The following is a 14,308-nucleotide window of genomic DNA, read 5'->3' as shown; positions in this document are numbered from 1 at the left end:
GTCATACAGGGTCGGCCAGAGGAGATGCAGAGAACTGTCGGGTAGAAGACCTCCAGCACTTGGAGGTTTCCAAAGGATCGGTGACAGTGCCCCTAGGAGACTCATGTTTAAACATCTGCAAATTGCAACCATTCTGGTGGCAGTCAGGCTAACCACGCCCTCTAAACTCCTTCCTCTGCTCTAACCCTAGAAGGGGCCAGAGTCAAGGATTGCCAAGGCATGTCGGAGAGGACACGAGATGGGAGATGGGAGATGGGAGATGAGTTGATGGAAAAAAGACAATGACAGTTACCACGCCTTCCTTCTGGTGGAGACCCAGGCAGAGCAGGGCAGCAGCTTCAGTGCTGAATACAACTCAAGAGTTTTGATTATTACCCTTGACTGCACACGTTAATACAAGAACCACCTGTTTTGAGGGACTAAAGAGATCCCCAGCCTGTCTAAGAGTAAGCAGATAAGCAATGAATGTTGCCAAAAATTTCATCCAACATCAGGGGGAAAACTAGCCCCAGTGAGTGACTTTATAAAGGGGGCAGTTATAAAAATACTAGTATTTTATAATTGTACCTGACATACCTGCTTTTAAGGTATTAGTTACATATATATAAAACAATATAGAAAAAATAACTAAAACTATGAATTCAAATTCCTAATATCAAGAAAGAGCTAAAGCAGGAGAAGAAAAAAGTAAAAGGAGAAGACCCATTTCCTACCTACCAAGAATGTTTCCCTCTATTTTTTGTGTGCAAGGATCGGGCTAGATCCATATGTGCCGCTGCTAACCTCATTCTGCTGCCTAGAAGATGCAGAAACTCACAGCTAAAATGAATCAGCTTCCAAGCCCCCAGATGAAAACTATACACAGAATTTTAATGTCTGTAGTCTCATGAGTTAAGTATCCTGTAATATATAGAAATGACATAATGCAAAGAGTGGGTGAATGTGCCTAACATTAGAGGCTCCAAGGAAAGAATTTATTGGACAGCGTAAGAGTGCAGGTGTTGAGAAAAATGCAGCACCAAACATGAGCAGAACTTGGGATTCAGATCCGTGGTATATGCGTGTCAAGGAAACAGGAGCTATTTGAATTATGGGGCTGTAATTCCATCGAGGGATCCTGAGGACTGCATAAACCACTGGAGCCTACAAAAATTACCACCCCATATTTCAGTCACCAGCAGTTGTTCTGTGAGTAATTTACTGGCTGCCTTCACACAGTATGTCACGTCAAACTTCAGACTCTGCTTAGTTCTTTGCAAATCGATTTGCCTCACCTGAGAATCTGTCCCTTCGGGTAACCCATCTTTATTGAGCATTTACTACATGTACCATGCTGTGGGAAGAAGTACGTTGTGTGGTGCCCTCTGAGCCCCCAGCCGCTGCAGACTTTGAACCCTTGGAGTTACCCAAGACCAGAAATCAGACATCCTATGGCCAGCCAGCTCGGCAGCCCCGCCTGGGGAGCAGACACCCACCATAACAACCAAAGGACACACATGTCCAGTGAGGATATGACCATGAGAGCGCTGGGGTGGGGCTCCCAGACTGCACCCTCCTCAGGTCTCAACGGTTCCCCAAGGCTCCCCTCATAGGAAAAGCTGCTGCTTGGTGACTCAGGGAAGCCTTAAGGGGAAGGAGTCAGCTGATGCCACACATCAAGCGCACGCACGCATCAGCCCCCAGCGCCTGCCTCGGAGCAGTTGCTGTGATACCCTGTCCTTCCCAATCATTTTCACTCCACGTCCATTTGCACCCCTTTAAGACACCTCTTTGCCGCCTTTCTCCCTTCAGTGCTACAGTTACTTACCTGTGTAAGATGCTGACAGGGGAGAGAGGGTCCTTGACAGCAGGAGACGTGTCAGGAAGATAAGGACAGCGCAGAACCTTACACTTGTTAGACTTCAGAGCACATGGTCTACGGACCACCATGCCTTTGACACTCAGGCTTCAGAAAGTCTTTTTAACCAGAGAAAGACATGTTTCCTCTTTTCTGTGCCAGAGAGAGGGCACATCTGGAGGTGTCATGACCTGGAAATGTAAGTGAATCCTTGGTACTGCAGGAGCCGGAGACCAGTGGAGAGACGCACAGGGCGCGGGAGGCCCCCCGCGTTGCTGGGCTGGAAGGACTCCCCCAGCTATGGGGTCCAAGCCACCTTATTTGTCTCTGTCTTGTATTTGTCAGCAGCTATCTTTTATCAGAATTCTGTGTGTTCATGTCTTACTTTCCACTGAGTATGGTTGGTGTCTGATTTATTGGCATATCACCCACCGTATCAAAGAAATGAAAGAGAACATCTTTCTCTTCAGCTCTCTCTCCTCGGGGAAACTGTGGTGAAATGAAGGCACTCAGCAGAGAATCCAGGAAAAACCAACTACCATCTACTATTTGTTATCTATGTAAATGCAAGAGGCAAAGAGGCCAATACAAGTTTTTTGAAAAACAGCATCATTCCTGCAGGGTGGACGGACTGGTGAAACAATGTAACAAAATCATAGTTTGGTAACTCCGGAGTTTGGTGGGTAGATGGAGATGGTGGTGGAGGAAACAGGGCGGGCGAGGGAGGCAGGTTCCAGGCCCTGGAACGCCTTTGGGGCCGCGCTTTACCCTGAAAGCTTTAGAAGCAGCACGGACGGGCTTTCCCTTTTTGAATGGCTTGGCAGCAAGGTGGAGATGGTGGTGGTGGTCGTGGTGGTCTTGGTGGTGGTAATGATGGTGGTCTTGGTGATGGTGTGGGGGTGATGGTGGGGGTGATGTTGGTGGTGGTAATCATGATGAAGGCAGTTGTGATGAAGATGATGGTGACAATGACAGGACCTACCTCAGGGTTGTTGTGAGGGTCACATAAGTTATATGCAGGTTGCTAAGAACACAGTGCCCAGCCCTGTGACTTACCTAGTTGATTTTGTTGATAAACTCTTTTCAAGACTATGAGAATCCATAAGGCAGGAGGTGGAGTCGGCTTATAGAGAAGTGGCATCTGTCACAGGGAGGGATGAAAGGAGGTTTCAGTTGGAAGGCGTCCTAAAGACCAGCCTGCAAGAGCCCTCAGTCTGTATATGAGGATATTAAGCGGCTCGGTCAGGGAGTCACTGGCTCCGACGACACCTTAGAGACCATGAAACGCACAAATGCCGGGCACCACTCATCTCCATTCTCTCCTCAGCCCACTTACATGCACAGCCCCTTTGGGAGTCGTGTCCTCGCTTATTCCCCTTTCACAACTTGCAGTCCTGCCTTCCCCCTGGGATCCCAGACTAGTGTGGCTAGAACCAGACACGGCTTTCCCCCCCAACCAGTTCCCCTTCTTGCACCGCCTGCCTCTGACAGCAGCTCCACCATGTCCCCAGTCTCCCAGGGTCACGTCCGCCATTTCCCCCACCAGGGCTCCCCCATCCAGGAGTCTCGGCATCTCCTTGTGCCCTGTGGCTGCCATCTCCCCGCCCCAGTTCCCACTACACCCCTGCCCTGCTGACTTCACGCTGCGCCACTGGGATCAGGGCCGCCCTGCCACAACTAGTCCTGCATCCAGGCTGCCATGACATAAATCTTACATAAACTCTTTCCTCACGTTAGTCCCCTGCTCAAAAACCCTGCTCGCTCCCGAAGGGCTGCCTTCCCTCAGTCTGGCCTTTCTCCCCACTTATCCCCCTCTTATGCCGTGCCACCAGGGAATCTGGACTATTTGACACCCCAGAGCAGTCCTTGAAATTCGCGTGCTTTGCCTTTGAACACACCAGGCTAGTGGGAGGGAGGTGCATGAGGGCAGAGGAGGAAGCAGCAGGGCTTCCACGCAACAGGCACGTGGACACAACAGGGCAGGGAGGCGCCCGGGGCTGCTCACAGCCACACACAGCCCTTCCTGCCCCTTCCAGTTGCCTATGATGTGGTTTTAATCCAGGGTTTACCCGGATGCAGGTTGAGCATGAGTTACCCGGTGTACTGGCCCAGGCCAAACACACCCCGGGTAGGTACACCTCCAGTCCTGCTGGCCCCTCGCCTGGAGATGACCCCTCAGCCTTCACAAGAAGAACACTGTCACTCGGAGAGACAGGACTCTGAGGCCCACAGGGCAGCCCAGTAATCACTGTGACCAAGGAGCTGGGCCTCTTTCCTCTGTGCTAAGTTCTCTTTCATCCAAAGGGAAAGCGTTTCTAACCTTGGCAGGCTTTGTTTTGTTTTTAAGTCTGTGGCTAATGGGAACCCACCCAGCTGGGAAGCGTTTCATGGTGACACTGGCACCATCTACAAACAAAATGGTCCCTGAAAGAGTGAGACCAACTGGTCTGTCTCTCCTCCAAAAGGAAAAGAAAAGAGGGACAAAAATAGGAAAAATCGGGTCATGGAATATGTGTTACAACTGACAGCAGAATATTTCTCTTAGCACCTCTGAGAGCATAATTCATGGAGAAGGTGAGCAAGCCCCTTCCTTCTGATGTCTCCTAAAAGGGGAGCAAAGCTTCCCTCAGGAACAGAAATTAAACTTGAGTCCAGGAGCCACACACACGTTCTAGAAGGGTCTGGAACCAGCTTAAGTTGAATTAGGTACAGATTTGCCCCAAAGTATTTCCAATTAGGGTCTATGTTAATAAGCATGGCTGAATAGTTAGGATTTAAAGTGGAGAGAAAAGGGGATCTAAAAAGGGTAAAAACTGAACTATTATCTCTAGAACGTGGGATTAGGAGGTTCTCTCATTTGCCACTTAACAGATGTTCCCATGTATTGGGGAGTTTGGGATTTTGTGTGTTACCTTATCATAATTTGCTCTAAATGGTTCAGAAGCTAATATATGAATAACAGTTGGTCAAATCTGTACATAGGATTTCAAACATCCTGATTACCTCTAGCAGACCTAATATGCTCTTAGGCCCAGCTATCCTTACAGGTTCATTGCCACATACATATGTGGGAAACACATTGTATTTCAAAACCTCCCTTTGAATCTCTGGCCCCAAGACATGACTTGAGCCTTACTTGGCCACCTTACCCTAAGTTACTTCCCCAAGCCTCTTTCCTCATCTGTAAAATGGGAATAGTGATAACTTCACTGAAGATGCACAAAAACCAACTGAAACAGTATGTACAGGAGGGGAAACTTGTCTGTCACCAGGCCTGGTAGGCAGAGTGAAGGTCTTAACTCGTGTTCTGCTCCCACCCTCTCCTTCTCTTCTTTGGTGCCTATTGCTCCTGGCAAGAAGCAGTCAGGACAGGGTTAGATGGCATATTCAAAGACTTGTTTTTCTACCTAAAAAACATTCATTTGAAATTCTATCAGAAAGTCATATGCCTACAAAATTCATTACTTCTGTTCTAATTATACAAGAGCTTTACAACTAAAATATCCTCCCAGTCAGCTAAGAGACCACCACTTATCAGTATATTAGATGCAAAAAATTCAGATTTTCCCCATGGGTGTAAAGTTTAAACATTCATATTTGCAAAAGAGAGCAAACTGGAATAAAGACATTCACAGCAAGCTATTTCATATCCATTAGTTATCATTTACACATCAAACACTTACACCATTAAGAATTACAGAATTTCCACATTTATATACAGTAATCAACATAATGCACAATTCAAGTCTATGTTACAATCAAGTGTACAAGTTTAAATATGGCTTTATAAACTACTAACAACTGTGCTAAAGTAACTCATAGGTCCAGAAATAAACACTGGAATGCCACCTCCACATTGAGGCCCTCGTTCAGCAAGATGCTATTCATTGTGTTTGCAAAACATATGGTGCAGGTAAATGGTTCCAAGCAGTGTCCATCCATCACTCACAAGCAGCTGAAATGTGGGTTCGAATTATACAAACATTGGTCCTTCCTATCTCAGATATCTGAAAATAAATCTGCATATCTTCCACACATTTAGAGACATAAGGTTATAAACAAATAGAAGAAAAGATATAATTGTGACGATGACACAGTCATTGTCAGGAATTAGCAAGACATGCTTTTCAGTTTGGGACTGAAATTCTCCAGTAATACATCCTGCCTTGGCATTTTTTTTTTCTCCTTTCATCATGTTTTGCTTCAATCAGTGTACTGTGAAATCTTTCAGGAATTTTCCAAACATTCAAGATCAAGTGGTCCCCAAAACAGAATTAAAATGAGTTCTTGTAAAGGTGGCATCTAATTATCCACCCTTCTCTTCCCCTAACCCAAGATGCTTGTTTTAAGTAAAGATGAATGAACACCTTGACCTGAAAGCATGCATGTGTGCCTACTGTACAACCACTTCACCACAAATGTCACATACGCATTGTCTCATCAGCTGCCACCTTTGAGGTGCCACCCCTAAATATCCCCGGCCCCATTCTCTAAACTCTATTGAGCACAGAAGAATATTCTTTGTAAATTCCTGTGTTTGCCACGTTTTTAACATACATACTATATCAGTAAGGCAGTTTGTGTGTGTGTGTGTGTGTTTAAAAATAAATACGCTGAAGGGTGTTTATGCTCAGGAAGTTTTACCAACGTGGTGAAGAGTACCTTCAAAGGTTTAGAGACCACAGCCTAAACAGGGGTGATCTGGGGTGTCTCCAAACATTCGAAGGACTTCTAGAAAACAAATACACAGTACTCTGTACATGCTTTGTTTATAAAATGGACACTAAATGCCACACATTTGAGAGACAAGAAGGAAGTTGAGTATCAAAGGCGGAACACGGTGGGGCTGACCACTCTCAGCGGCTCCCCAGGCCCAGCTTCATGTGAGACGATCCAGGACCCAGCACACCCATTATGACAAAGCTCAGTGTTACTTCAATGCCTTCTGCACTGACCACTTGTCTATCCACAGGCAACCCTCCTGCACAGACTACACTTGCTTGATTTATAAACCTGTACTATGCATTATTTTACCAAGATGCCACCACCTAGAAAATGTTCGGTGTGCTTAACACATCTCCAGCACAGCCACACCACACAGTGGCTTGAAGCCCCAGTATCTGTTATTCTTCCCTTTTCTCCTCCAACTCAGTGAAATTCTAATATCATCAAATGAAGGATGAGGGCCCTCATCTTCCCAACTGCCACCATCAAGAAACCATCACCCTCATCAGCGTTTGAACTGTCAGACACGCTGCATGATGCAGATCCCTGGGGAAAACACATGTTTGCAATCAGCATGATCCCATGTGGCTGGTGACTGGAGGTAATCATTTTGACAGGAGCAACACAGTCGCCTCTACGAAAGCAAAATCCCTCCAAAGTTTCAGCATTATCTCTTGTCTTATTGCTGCAAAGAAGTTCAGATATAATTTGTTTCAGGTAAAAATACAACCATTTGGCCAGATTTATGTTTTAGTAACTGAAATGTGATCCATTGCTGTGGCATAGAATCAAATGAGAAAACACTTCGAATTCTGAATTGTTAAAGGGAAGAAGTCCATAGGGTTTTTTTTAAAAGGAGAAAGATAATAAATATCTGAAGCATTTCTCTTTTCTAGCCCTCGAATGAACAATATATTCCCTCTGCTATCTGTTTAGCCATCACTAATTAACATGGCAATTCAGGAGCTGAATCTTACTGTTTTTAAAGCCATGGGGTTAACTTTCAAAAAAATACTGAAGAAGGAAAAAAATACTGAAAAAAACACCTTACTGATAAATGAAAGTTGCTCTATACAGATCACACAGTAAAAAAAAAAAAAAAAAGATGTTTGTCATGGAGGTGGGAGGTCAATCAGTCACATTTAGTAACATTACCTTTCATACAATTAACCATGATCATAAATACATATTGCCTTACAGTTAGTGGATTGTTTCAAAATATTTAAAGCTGTAATTAGGAACAACAGCAATTTTTAATAATTCAAGAAGACTGTCAAGTTCTTTGCTGAAATTAACTGTGTGCAGAATGCCAGAGTGCTGGGTCAGTCTTTGCTCTAGAACTTGTTTCTGCCACTAAAATGATCAGGGTGAAGTGGGTGGCTGAGGAGCTCCTATGCTCAGGCCCAAGACAGCTCAGGTGCTTTCCTTTAAGCCATTTTTCAATCTCCTCTGTAACTATTTCCAAGGGCAAAACCAAAATGTTTCTGGTTCCAGTTATCTTAAAGGTTAAGGAACCTTAAATATCTTTAAGACATTCTTTAAAGTCAAGGACTAAAACCCTAAATTTCTGGTAAGGAATTCAAATGGGGAAAACACGCCTTGTACATTTGCACTGACTCTGGACACGAGCCCAAGCACTGCAGGCAGGAGGTGCCGCCCGCTCCCACCAGCAGGATCATTTTGAACCTGGCATTTCACCCAGACCAAGGGAAGCAACTGAATGAAGGTCGAGCCCTCTACAATCACCCACAACTGATCCCTAAAGATAGTTGCTAGAGTTCAGCATTTAGACTCAGAAGTTCTTGTCAGGGAATGTCCTTTTACCCATTCCTGCTCAACCGAAACAGCACCACCTACAAAGGAGAACAAAGGATTCTGGGTCACCGCCAGGAATAATAAAAGTAACTTCACCCTGTAAAAAAGAAAAGCCAGAGAAGACCTGAGTAGTTTACCTATCAACAAAAGGCACCATCCTTTTATGGAAAATATACTCAACAATTGGTCTATAAATGAATAATGAATGAGTGAATGAACACAGGAAACCTGGTGCACACGTTTTTCCTGTGAGGAAATTCCAGCCTCTTCTCTCCCTCCTAAAGGCCCAGGCCAGCCAGCCCATCCGGGCAGAGGTGGTGGTGGGTTTCAGGGCTGCAGGGAAGTTCACCTGGCCCTGAACTAATTTTGATAGATCAACTTTTGGGATGGTTAAAAGATAACCAGTAACAACAGCAAAGACAAAAGCACCTTGTCAGTTTCAAAATGCCAAACCTGTCGAAACAAAGGCGTTTTCTCACTGTCAGACAGCTCGTCTTCCTTCCTTCCCTGCCCCTCGACTCATTCTCAGCACAGATAACATATTACGTCTGCGTGCACATTCCCACACCAATTTTGCTCCTGTCTGGGTCGGTAAAGGCAGCAAAGACTGAACACTAATGGGAACAGTGAGTTTCAGACTCCGGAAGGCTTCTTCAGCTGGGGTCCATGAGCCCCCTCAGGAATCCACGGGGAATTCCAGGTCTCCAAATCTCCTGAACTTATATGTAAAATGTTGTAGACTTGCATATATGTATTTTTCTGGGAATAGGATATAAGACTTTCATTAGATTGTCCATGGAGTCCCTGACACACAAAAAAAATCTCAGGCCACTACTTCCTAGCACTTTCTGAACATACCTTCCCATGCAGCCTTGAGGGAAGGAAATGAGTGTCGTGGTCTGGAGGAAGGGAGAGAGAAGCAAGCCGAGGTGTCTTCTTGCAGAATTGACAAAGTTGGCTCTTTAAAGGAGGGCAGGAGCTGCTGGGCCAGTGGAGATTCAGGAGAGGGGCTGGCACGGGCAGAGGCCGAGAGGGGGCACATGAGGCATGTTTCGGCAGTGGCGAATGGACCAACCAGGATGTACCGATGGCTCATGTGGAGGAGCCCCAGGAGGCAAGGAGAATAAAGAGGTGAGAAGGCCAGGCCATAAGGAGTGACCTGCACCCAGGGGCAACACGGCTCCCCATCAGGGCCAGAGCTCTTCAGAAAGATTAATCTAGTGGTGATGGGTGGACTGGGTCAGGGAGGTGGCCAAGCGTATAAAAGAAGCCACCAAAGAAGTCTAGGCAAAAGAGTATGCTCTGAAATTAGAGTGCCACGTCTGTTCTGTTCACCACTCTCTACCCAGTGTGGATCCCAAGGCCAGGCACAGGGTAGGTGCTTAGTTAGTATCCAGTGAGCACATGGGCATGGATTCCTGCAAAGATCCATAAGCAAGAATAGGGTGTGTTGGTGACTTGGATATCCACCTTGGTATCATTCGCAGAGGCTAGCAGTGTCTTGAAAAGAGTAAGTACTGACCAAAGATCTCTTGGATTGGGCTGGACTGGCCTGAACGGACACGGGGAGCAAGAGTGGGGGATCCCAAGCACTGCGAGAGGCTGGGGATGTGCTAGTCCTATGGCATGGAGTGATTTCTCAGGGAGAATAGGTTTTAAAAGGAAACCAAGCCAAAACGGTGTAAAGGCAAGACCCATCTAAGGCAAGGTGAGAGACTTGGGTTCGGGGTCCTGCCCTTCGAATGAATGTGTATGTGACACTGAGCCAGTAACCTCAAAGGCGCTCTTATAAGAGGCTTTCTAGAGCTAATCCATGGCCCAGCCATACATTCCTGTGGCTCTATACCTTCTTTTAAATAATTTAGGCAAGACCCATGAAGCCAGGATGCCTCACTCTTCCTTTCCTTGAACCCTAGCTGTTTCACAAAAACATACCCTAACACAGGGCGCACACAGACAGGGCACACGTGCGAAGAGGCTGCAGTTGTGATTCAAGTTCAAATTGTTCTAAGCCTGCGATCAGCCAGCTGGGTAGCTCATGGCCTTGGTTAGTGTCCATGTTCACAGTTCATTGTTACAACAAAGCGGTGAACCCTGACAACATAGTTTGCTTCTTGATAAGTTAATATTGTCCTTCTATCTACTGACTTATGCAAAGTAAAGCACACGGCTGTTGCTCACTAATCCTAATGAGTGGGGACGGGGGCAAAGGGCAGTGAAGAGAGGGGCAGCATTTATTTTGACAATTAGAAGTTTAAAGAAAGAATAGGTGGTCAGTGGGTCCTCTGTCCAATCAAAGCACCTGTTAGCATTAAAGATCACACTTCCTTATGTGACTTTCCAGTAAAAAAGAAATACGCTTGAACAAGTGAGCCAGATCGCCAAAATATCCTCTAATTTCTCATTTTTCTTGTAAGTAGCACCTGTTCATCAAATTGGAGAACAGTTCAAGTCTGGATAGCTTAAGAATGAACCGATAAAAAAAAAGCCTTCCCAATAAGACTGAATAAGTCATCCACACCACAGTGATTTTTGTCTCGGTCATTTTGTCTCTGTAACCCATGTTGGGTATGTCCTAGGGTTTTAGTCAAGTTACACCTACGAAATGTTGCTGTCAGGCCAGTACCCAAGATGCCTAGCGGCAACGTCCATTCAAACTCCAGCGGCAGGCACCTGGATAGAAAGAATCCCTTTCCAACTTCACTTTGATCACTGGTTCTCCATGTACTTGCCTTCCAAGTAATGCACAGTAAAAAATAGATGAGAATCTACATGCTCGTAACTTAACCATTCTTGAAGTAAAGATACAACACCCTTGGTGCTACACAGTAAGAATGAAACTGCAGGCAAAATTTCAAACACAACTCTTTCCAGGTGAGGGTGGGAGAAAAGGGCAACTCAGTCTTTGTGGGGCCATGTCCACAATCCACCGATTTATTACATTCTCATTATCAGGCCAGGAGTGTCCCTCAGTCACACAGAACGACCACCGGCTGGTCTTGGGACACCCTTGCTGGAGAGAAAAGAGGTGAGCCTTCCTCCCAGGTGACACTGGAAACCAAACAGGCTTCTCCACTCAGATCTTCTTCACATTCCCCTGAGGCACCAAACAGTCCTCACAAAGACAAATGGTTTTAGTAAGACACAACTGAGTTTTCTGTGGAATAAAAATGTCTTAATTTCAGCATTTCTTCCCAGGTACATGTGACCTACACAGTTGCTTAAACGGTAAACTGCCTCAAAAATTCTTCCCCATTGCCTCTTTGTGAACCCACAGCATTTTAGGATTGTTTTGCAAAAGCCATATTCAAAGAGTCCTTTTCAAGTGAAGTAAATGAACTTGGCAGAAGATGCTGCTGTCTTTTAAGAAGCGCCTCTTCCGTTGCATCAAGAATAACCCAGTCAGTGCAAAGCAGATGTGTTCGTAGTTGTAAATCTCAACACTGACACCCCCTAGCCCAACTGCACGGCCATCACCACAGGATCTTCACCGCATATTTCACTGGAAAATGTTCTATGTCAACAAAAACTGTCTACCGGGATAGAGTGCCTTAGTAAATACAGTAAGCCCCAGAGTCCATGAGCTCCCTGGGGAGGGCACACAGGGAAGGACGGTGGGGTCCTTAAGAAACGGGAAGATTGGTCCACAGGGTTGCCTTCCTCTCCCTGGTCAATGGCTGAGAACACCGGAAAAGTTGTATTCATCAAACTGCATGGAGTCTACACTGCACAACGTGCATTAATACTACTAGCATGACCCTCTTCCTACTTCTCCTTCACAATACATCTTGCAAGGTTTGTTTTCGAAAAGACATTACAAGCAGGCCAGCTTCTGCTTACAAAATCAATCCATCACTTTCCCCTTCACCTCTATTAAACCCATCGTATTCCTGAGCTTTGCTCCCTCCAAATAAATCAAATCTGGGCAACTTAACAACTGGGAGTCCACAAGGACAGCAATGCAGTGTTTGTTCAGGCCATGGAAGAAAGACTTCTCTGCAAATACACAGAATTGAACACCGTTTGTAGCTGTTGATGATTCGTAAAAATATTTTCCAGGTTCTTTCAACAACAGGTTTCAATGCAAGCAAGATGACAAAGAGGGACGGTGACAGAGCCCTGACTGTGCCTTTTGTAAGTCAGACTCCGTGTCATCCATCAGCTTGTCTTGAGAGTGGCTGCTGCTGCTGTCGGCTGGATATGGGATTCCGTGGCCCACACATCTCCACGTGTAGGAAGCACAATAGAGAATAAAATGTGTGGTTATGTCATACTTCTTCTAAGAGGTTTAATGCGCCGAATTTACCATATGAATCCTCACAACACCCCTGTGAGGTAGGTAGGTGGACAGTATTGTCACCCCACTCTACAGGTGGGGGAAATGAGGCACACAAGAATTAAGGGGCTTGCCCGGAATCGCACAGCTAGTTGCTGACTGGGCTTAGAATAAAACTTACACTGATTAGCACCCAGCACAGCGCTTTGCACATAGTAGGTGTTCACTGAATAACTATGGGTTTTATTTGACTTCTATTTCAACATACAATATACACACATAAAATACAAGCAGCCACCACAGAACATTTATCTCCTACATCTCCTCTGATGACGCCCTATCTCGTTACTTCAAACCTTGGCGGACGAAGATGTTCAAGAATCCATGTCGCAACTAAGCCCTTGGGTTGAAGAGGATCAATGTAAGAGTGGTCAGTGTACAATCTGTTCTTGCACCTGCTCTTCTGCATAATCTTAGTTTTCTAATGAAAACAAAAATGGATTTCAGAAACCATGCTGACATTACTTTTTTTTTTTTTTTTTGCCTGTTTGTTTTAAATGGAGCCCCCTAAATGGTTCTGTGTTTTGTTTGTACAAAAAGGAATAAGGCTGTTGTAGTCCAGTTAGCTCGCCAGGACTGCCAGGCATGAAGGTCTCCTCCCAGCTTGGATGGATCTCTATCTGGGAACAGGACTGACTCCAGGAAGCGGCAGGGCCGGCATCAGAGGGTCAGCGAGACCGAACATCACTTGCACTGTTCGTGATCTGTATAGTCATCCATGTCCACGTCAGAATCAAAGAGCGAGTGCCCAGTGAAATCCGTGTCCGGGGTTCTGGAAAAACTGTTCTCTGCTCCCTCATCTTCAAAGGTCTCTGTCCTTGAGTAAAAACTGAAGTCAAGCAGGGGCGTGTGCGTTTTACTGCCTTCGCTGCTCTCCTCGGACTCATAGATGGTGTTGTCATCGTCATGGTGCCACTCGGGCCAGAATTTCCTCCTTATCCTCTCACAGTACATGGCAAGGTTGATCAGCTCACCTGCAGGGTGGTAAGCAAAGAGAGGGTTGGTCCTCAAAGGCAGCAATCTACCACCTACTGGCTTTCTGGGAGATTTGGAAGAATGAGGGGAGGTGGACATTCACTGTGTTTTTCCACAGAGGTACCATCGAGTTATTTAGGTTCGTATACACATCATAAGACAAGTGAGGGGGAGAAGTCAGATTCTGTGGGTAGACTGAATGATATTTAGCAGTGAGTCCCAAGGTGCTGAGCAGGGGGATGGTCTGTCTGAAATGGCAGCTACGCCACCACCATTTGGCTTTGTGAAGCATTTTATTATTTTATGCTCGCACATCAAGGGAACTAGTGCTTCAACTGGTTCATATTTAAATTAATTTATAACCCATGAAACTACACCAACTGTTAGCTAGTTTAAGTCAGCCAGGAGTCATCATTTATTCCACAAATATTTGTAGGGTTATCATGGGCTGGGTACTATGCCAAGTAGTTGAAAAGTTATGTTAGAATGGAAATTTTGCCCTAAATAATCCATAAAATGGATAACTCAGAATTGTCTTCATGGAGGAGTATGCCTGCAAGCACATTTAATGAAACGGGTATTTTTAATTTTTTTTAATGAAATTCAACAGCTGCACCCTC

The 14,308-nt window shown here is 45.5% G+C and overlaps 1 protein-coding gene across 4 annotated transcripts in view; it reads right to left on the bottom strand.

The window, feature by feature from the left end:
* Positions 1–5,471: 5,471 nt before the first annotated feature.
* Positions 5,472–14,308, bottom strand: part of FAXC (failed axon connections homolog, metaxin like GST domain containing) — a 74,190-nt gene continuing 65,353 nt past the window's right edge. For all 4 annotated transcript variants that reach the window (XM_073220930.1, XM_073220929.1, XM_073220928.1 and 1 more), the window contains one exon: positions 5,472–13,687. In XM_073220930.1, the coding sequence (XP_073077031.1) occupies positions 13,398–13,687 (290 nt within the window). In that variant the 3' untranslated portion in view covers positions 5,472–13,397. The remainder of the gene's footprint in view (positions 13,688–14,308) is intronic.

Source organism: Manis javanica, chromosome 13 (assembly GCF_040802235.1).
Source record: "Manis javanica isolate MJ-LG chromosome 13, MJ_LKY, whole genome shotgun sequence".
Classification (NCBI taxonomy): Eukaryota; Metazoa; Chordata; class Mammalia; order Pholidota; family Manidae; genus Manis; species Manis javanica.
This window is presented reverse-complemented; position numbering and strand designations above follow the sequence as displayed.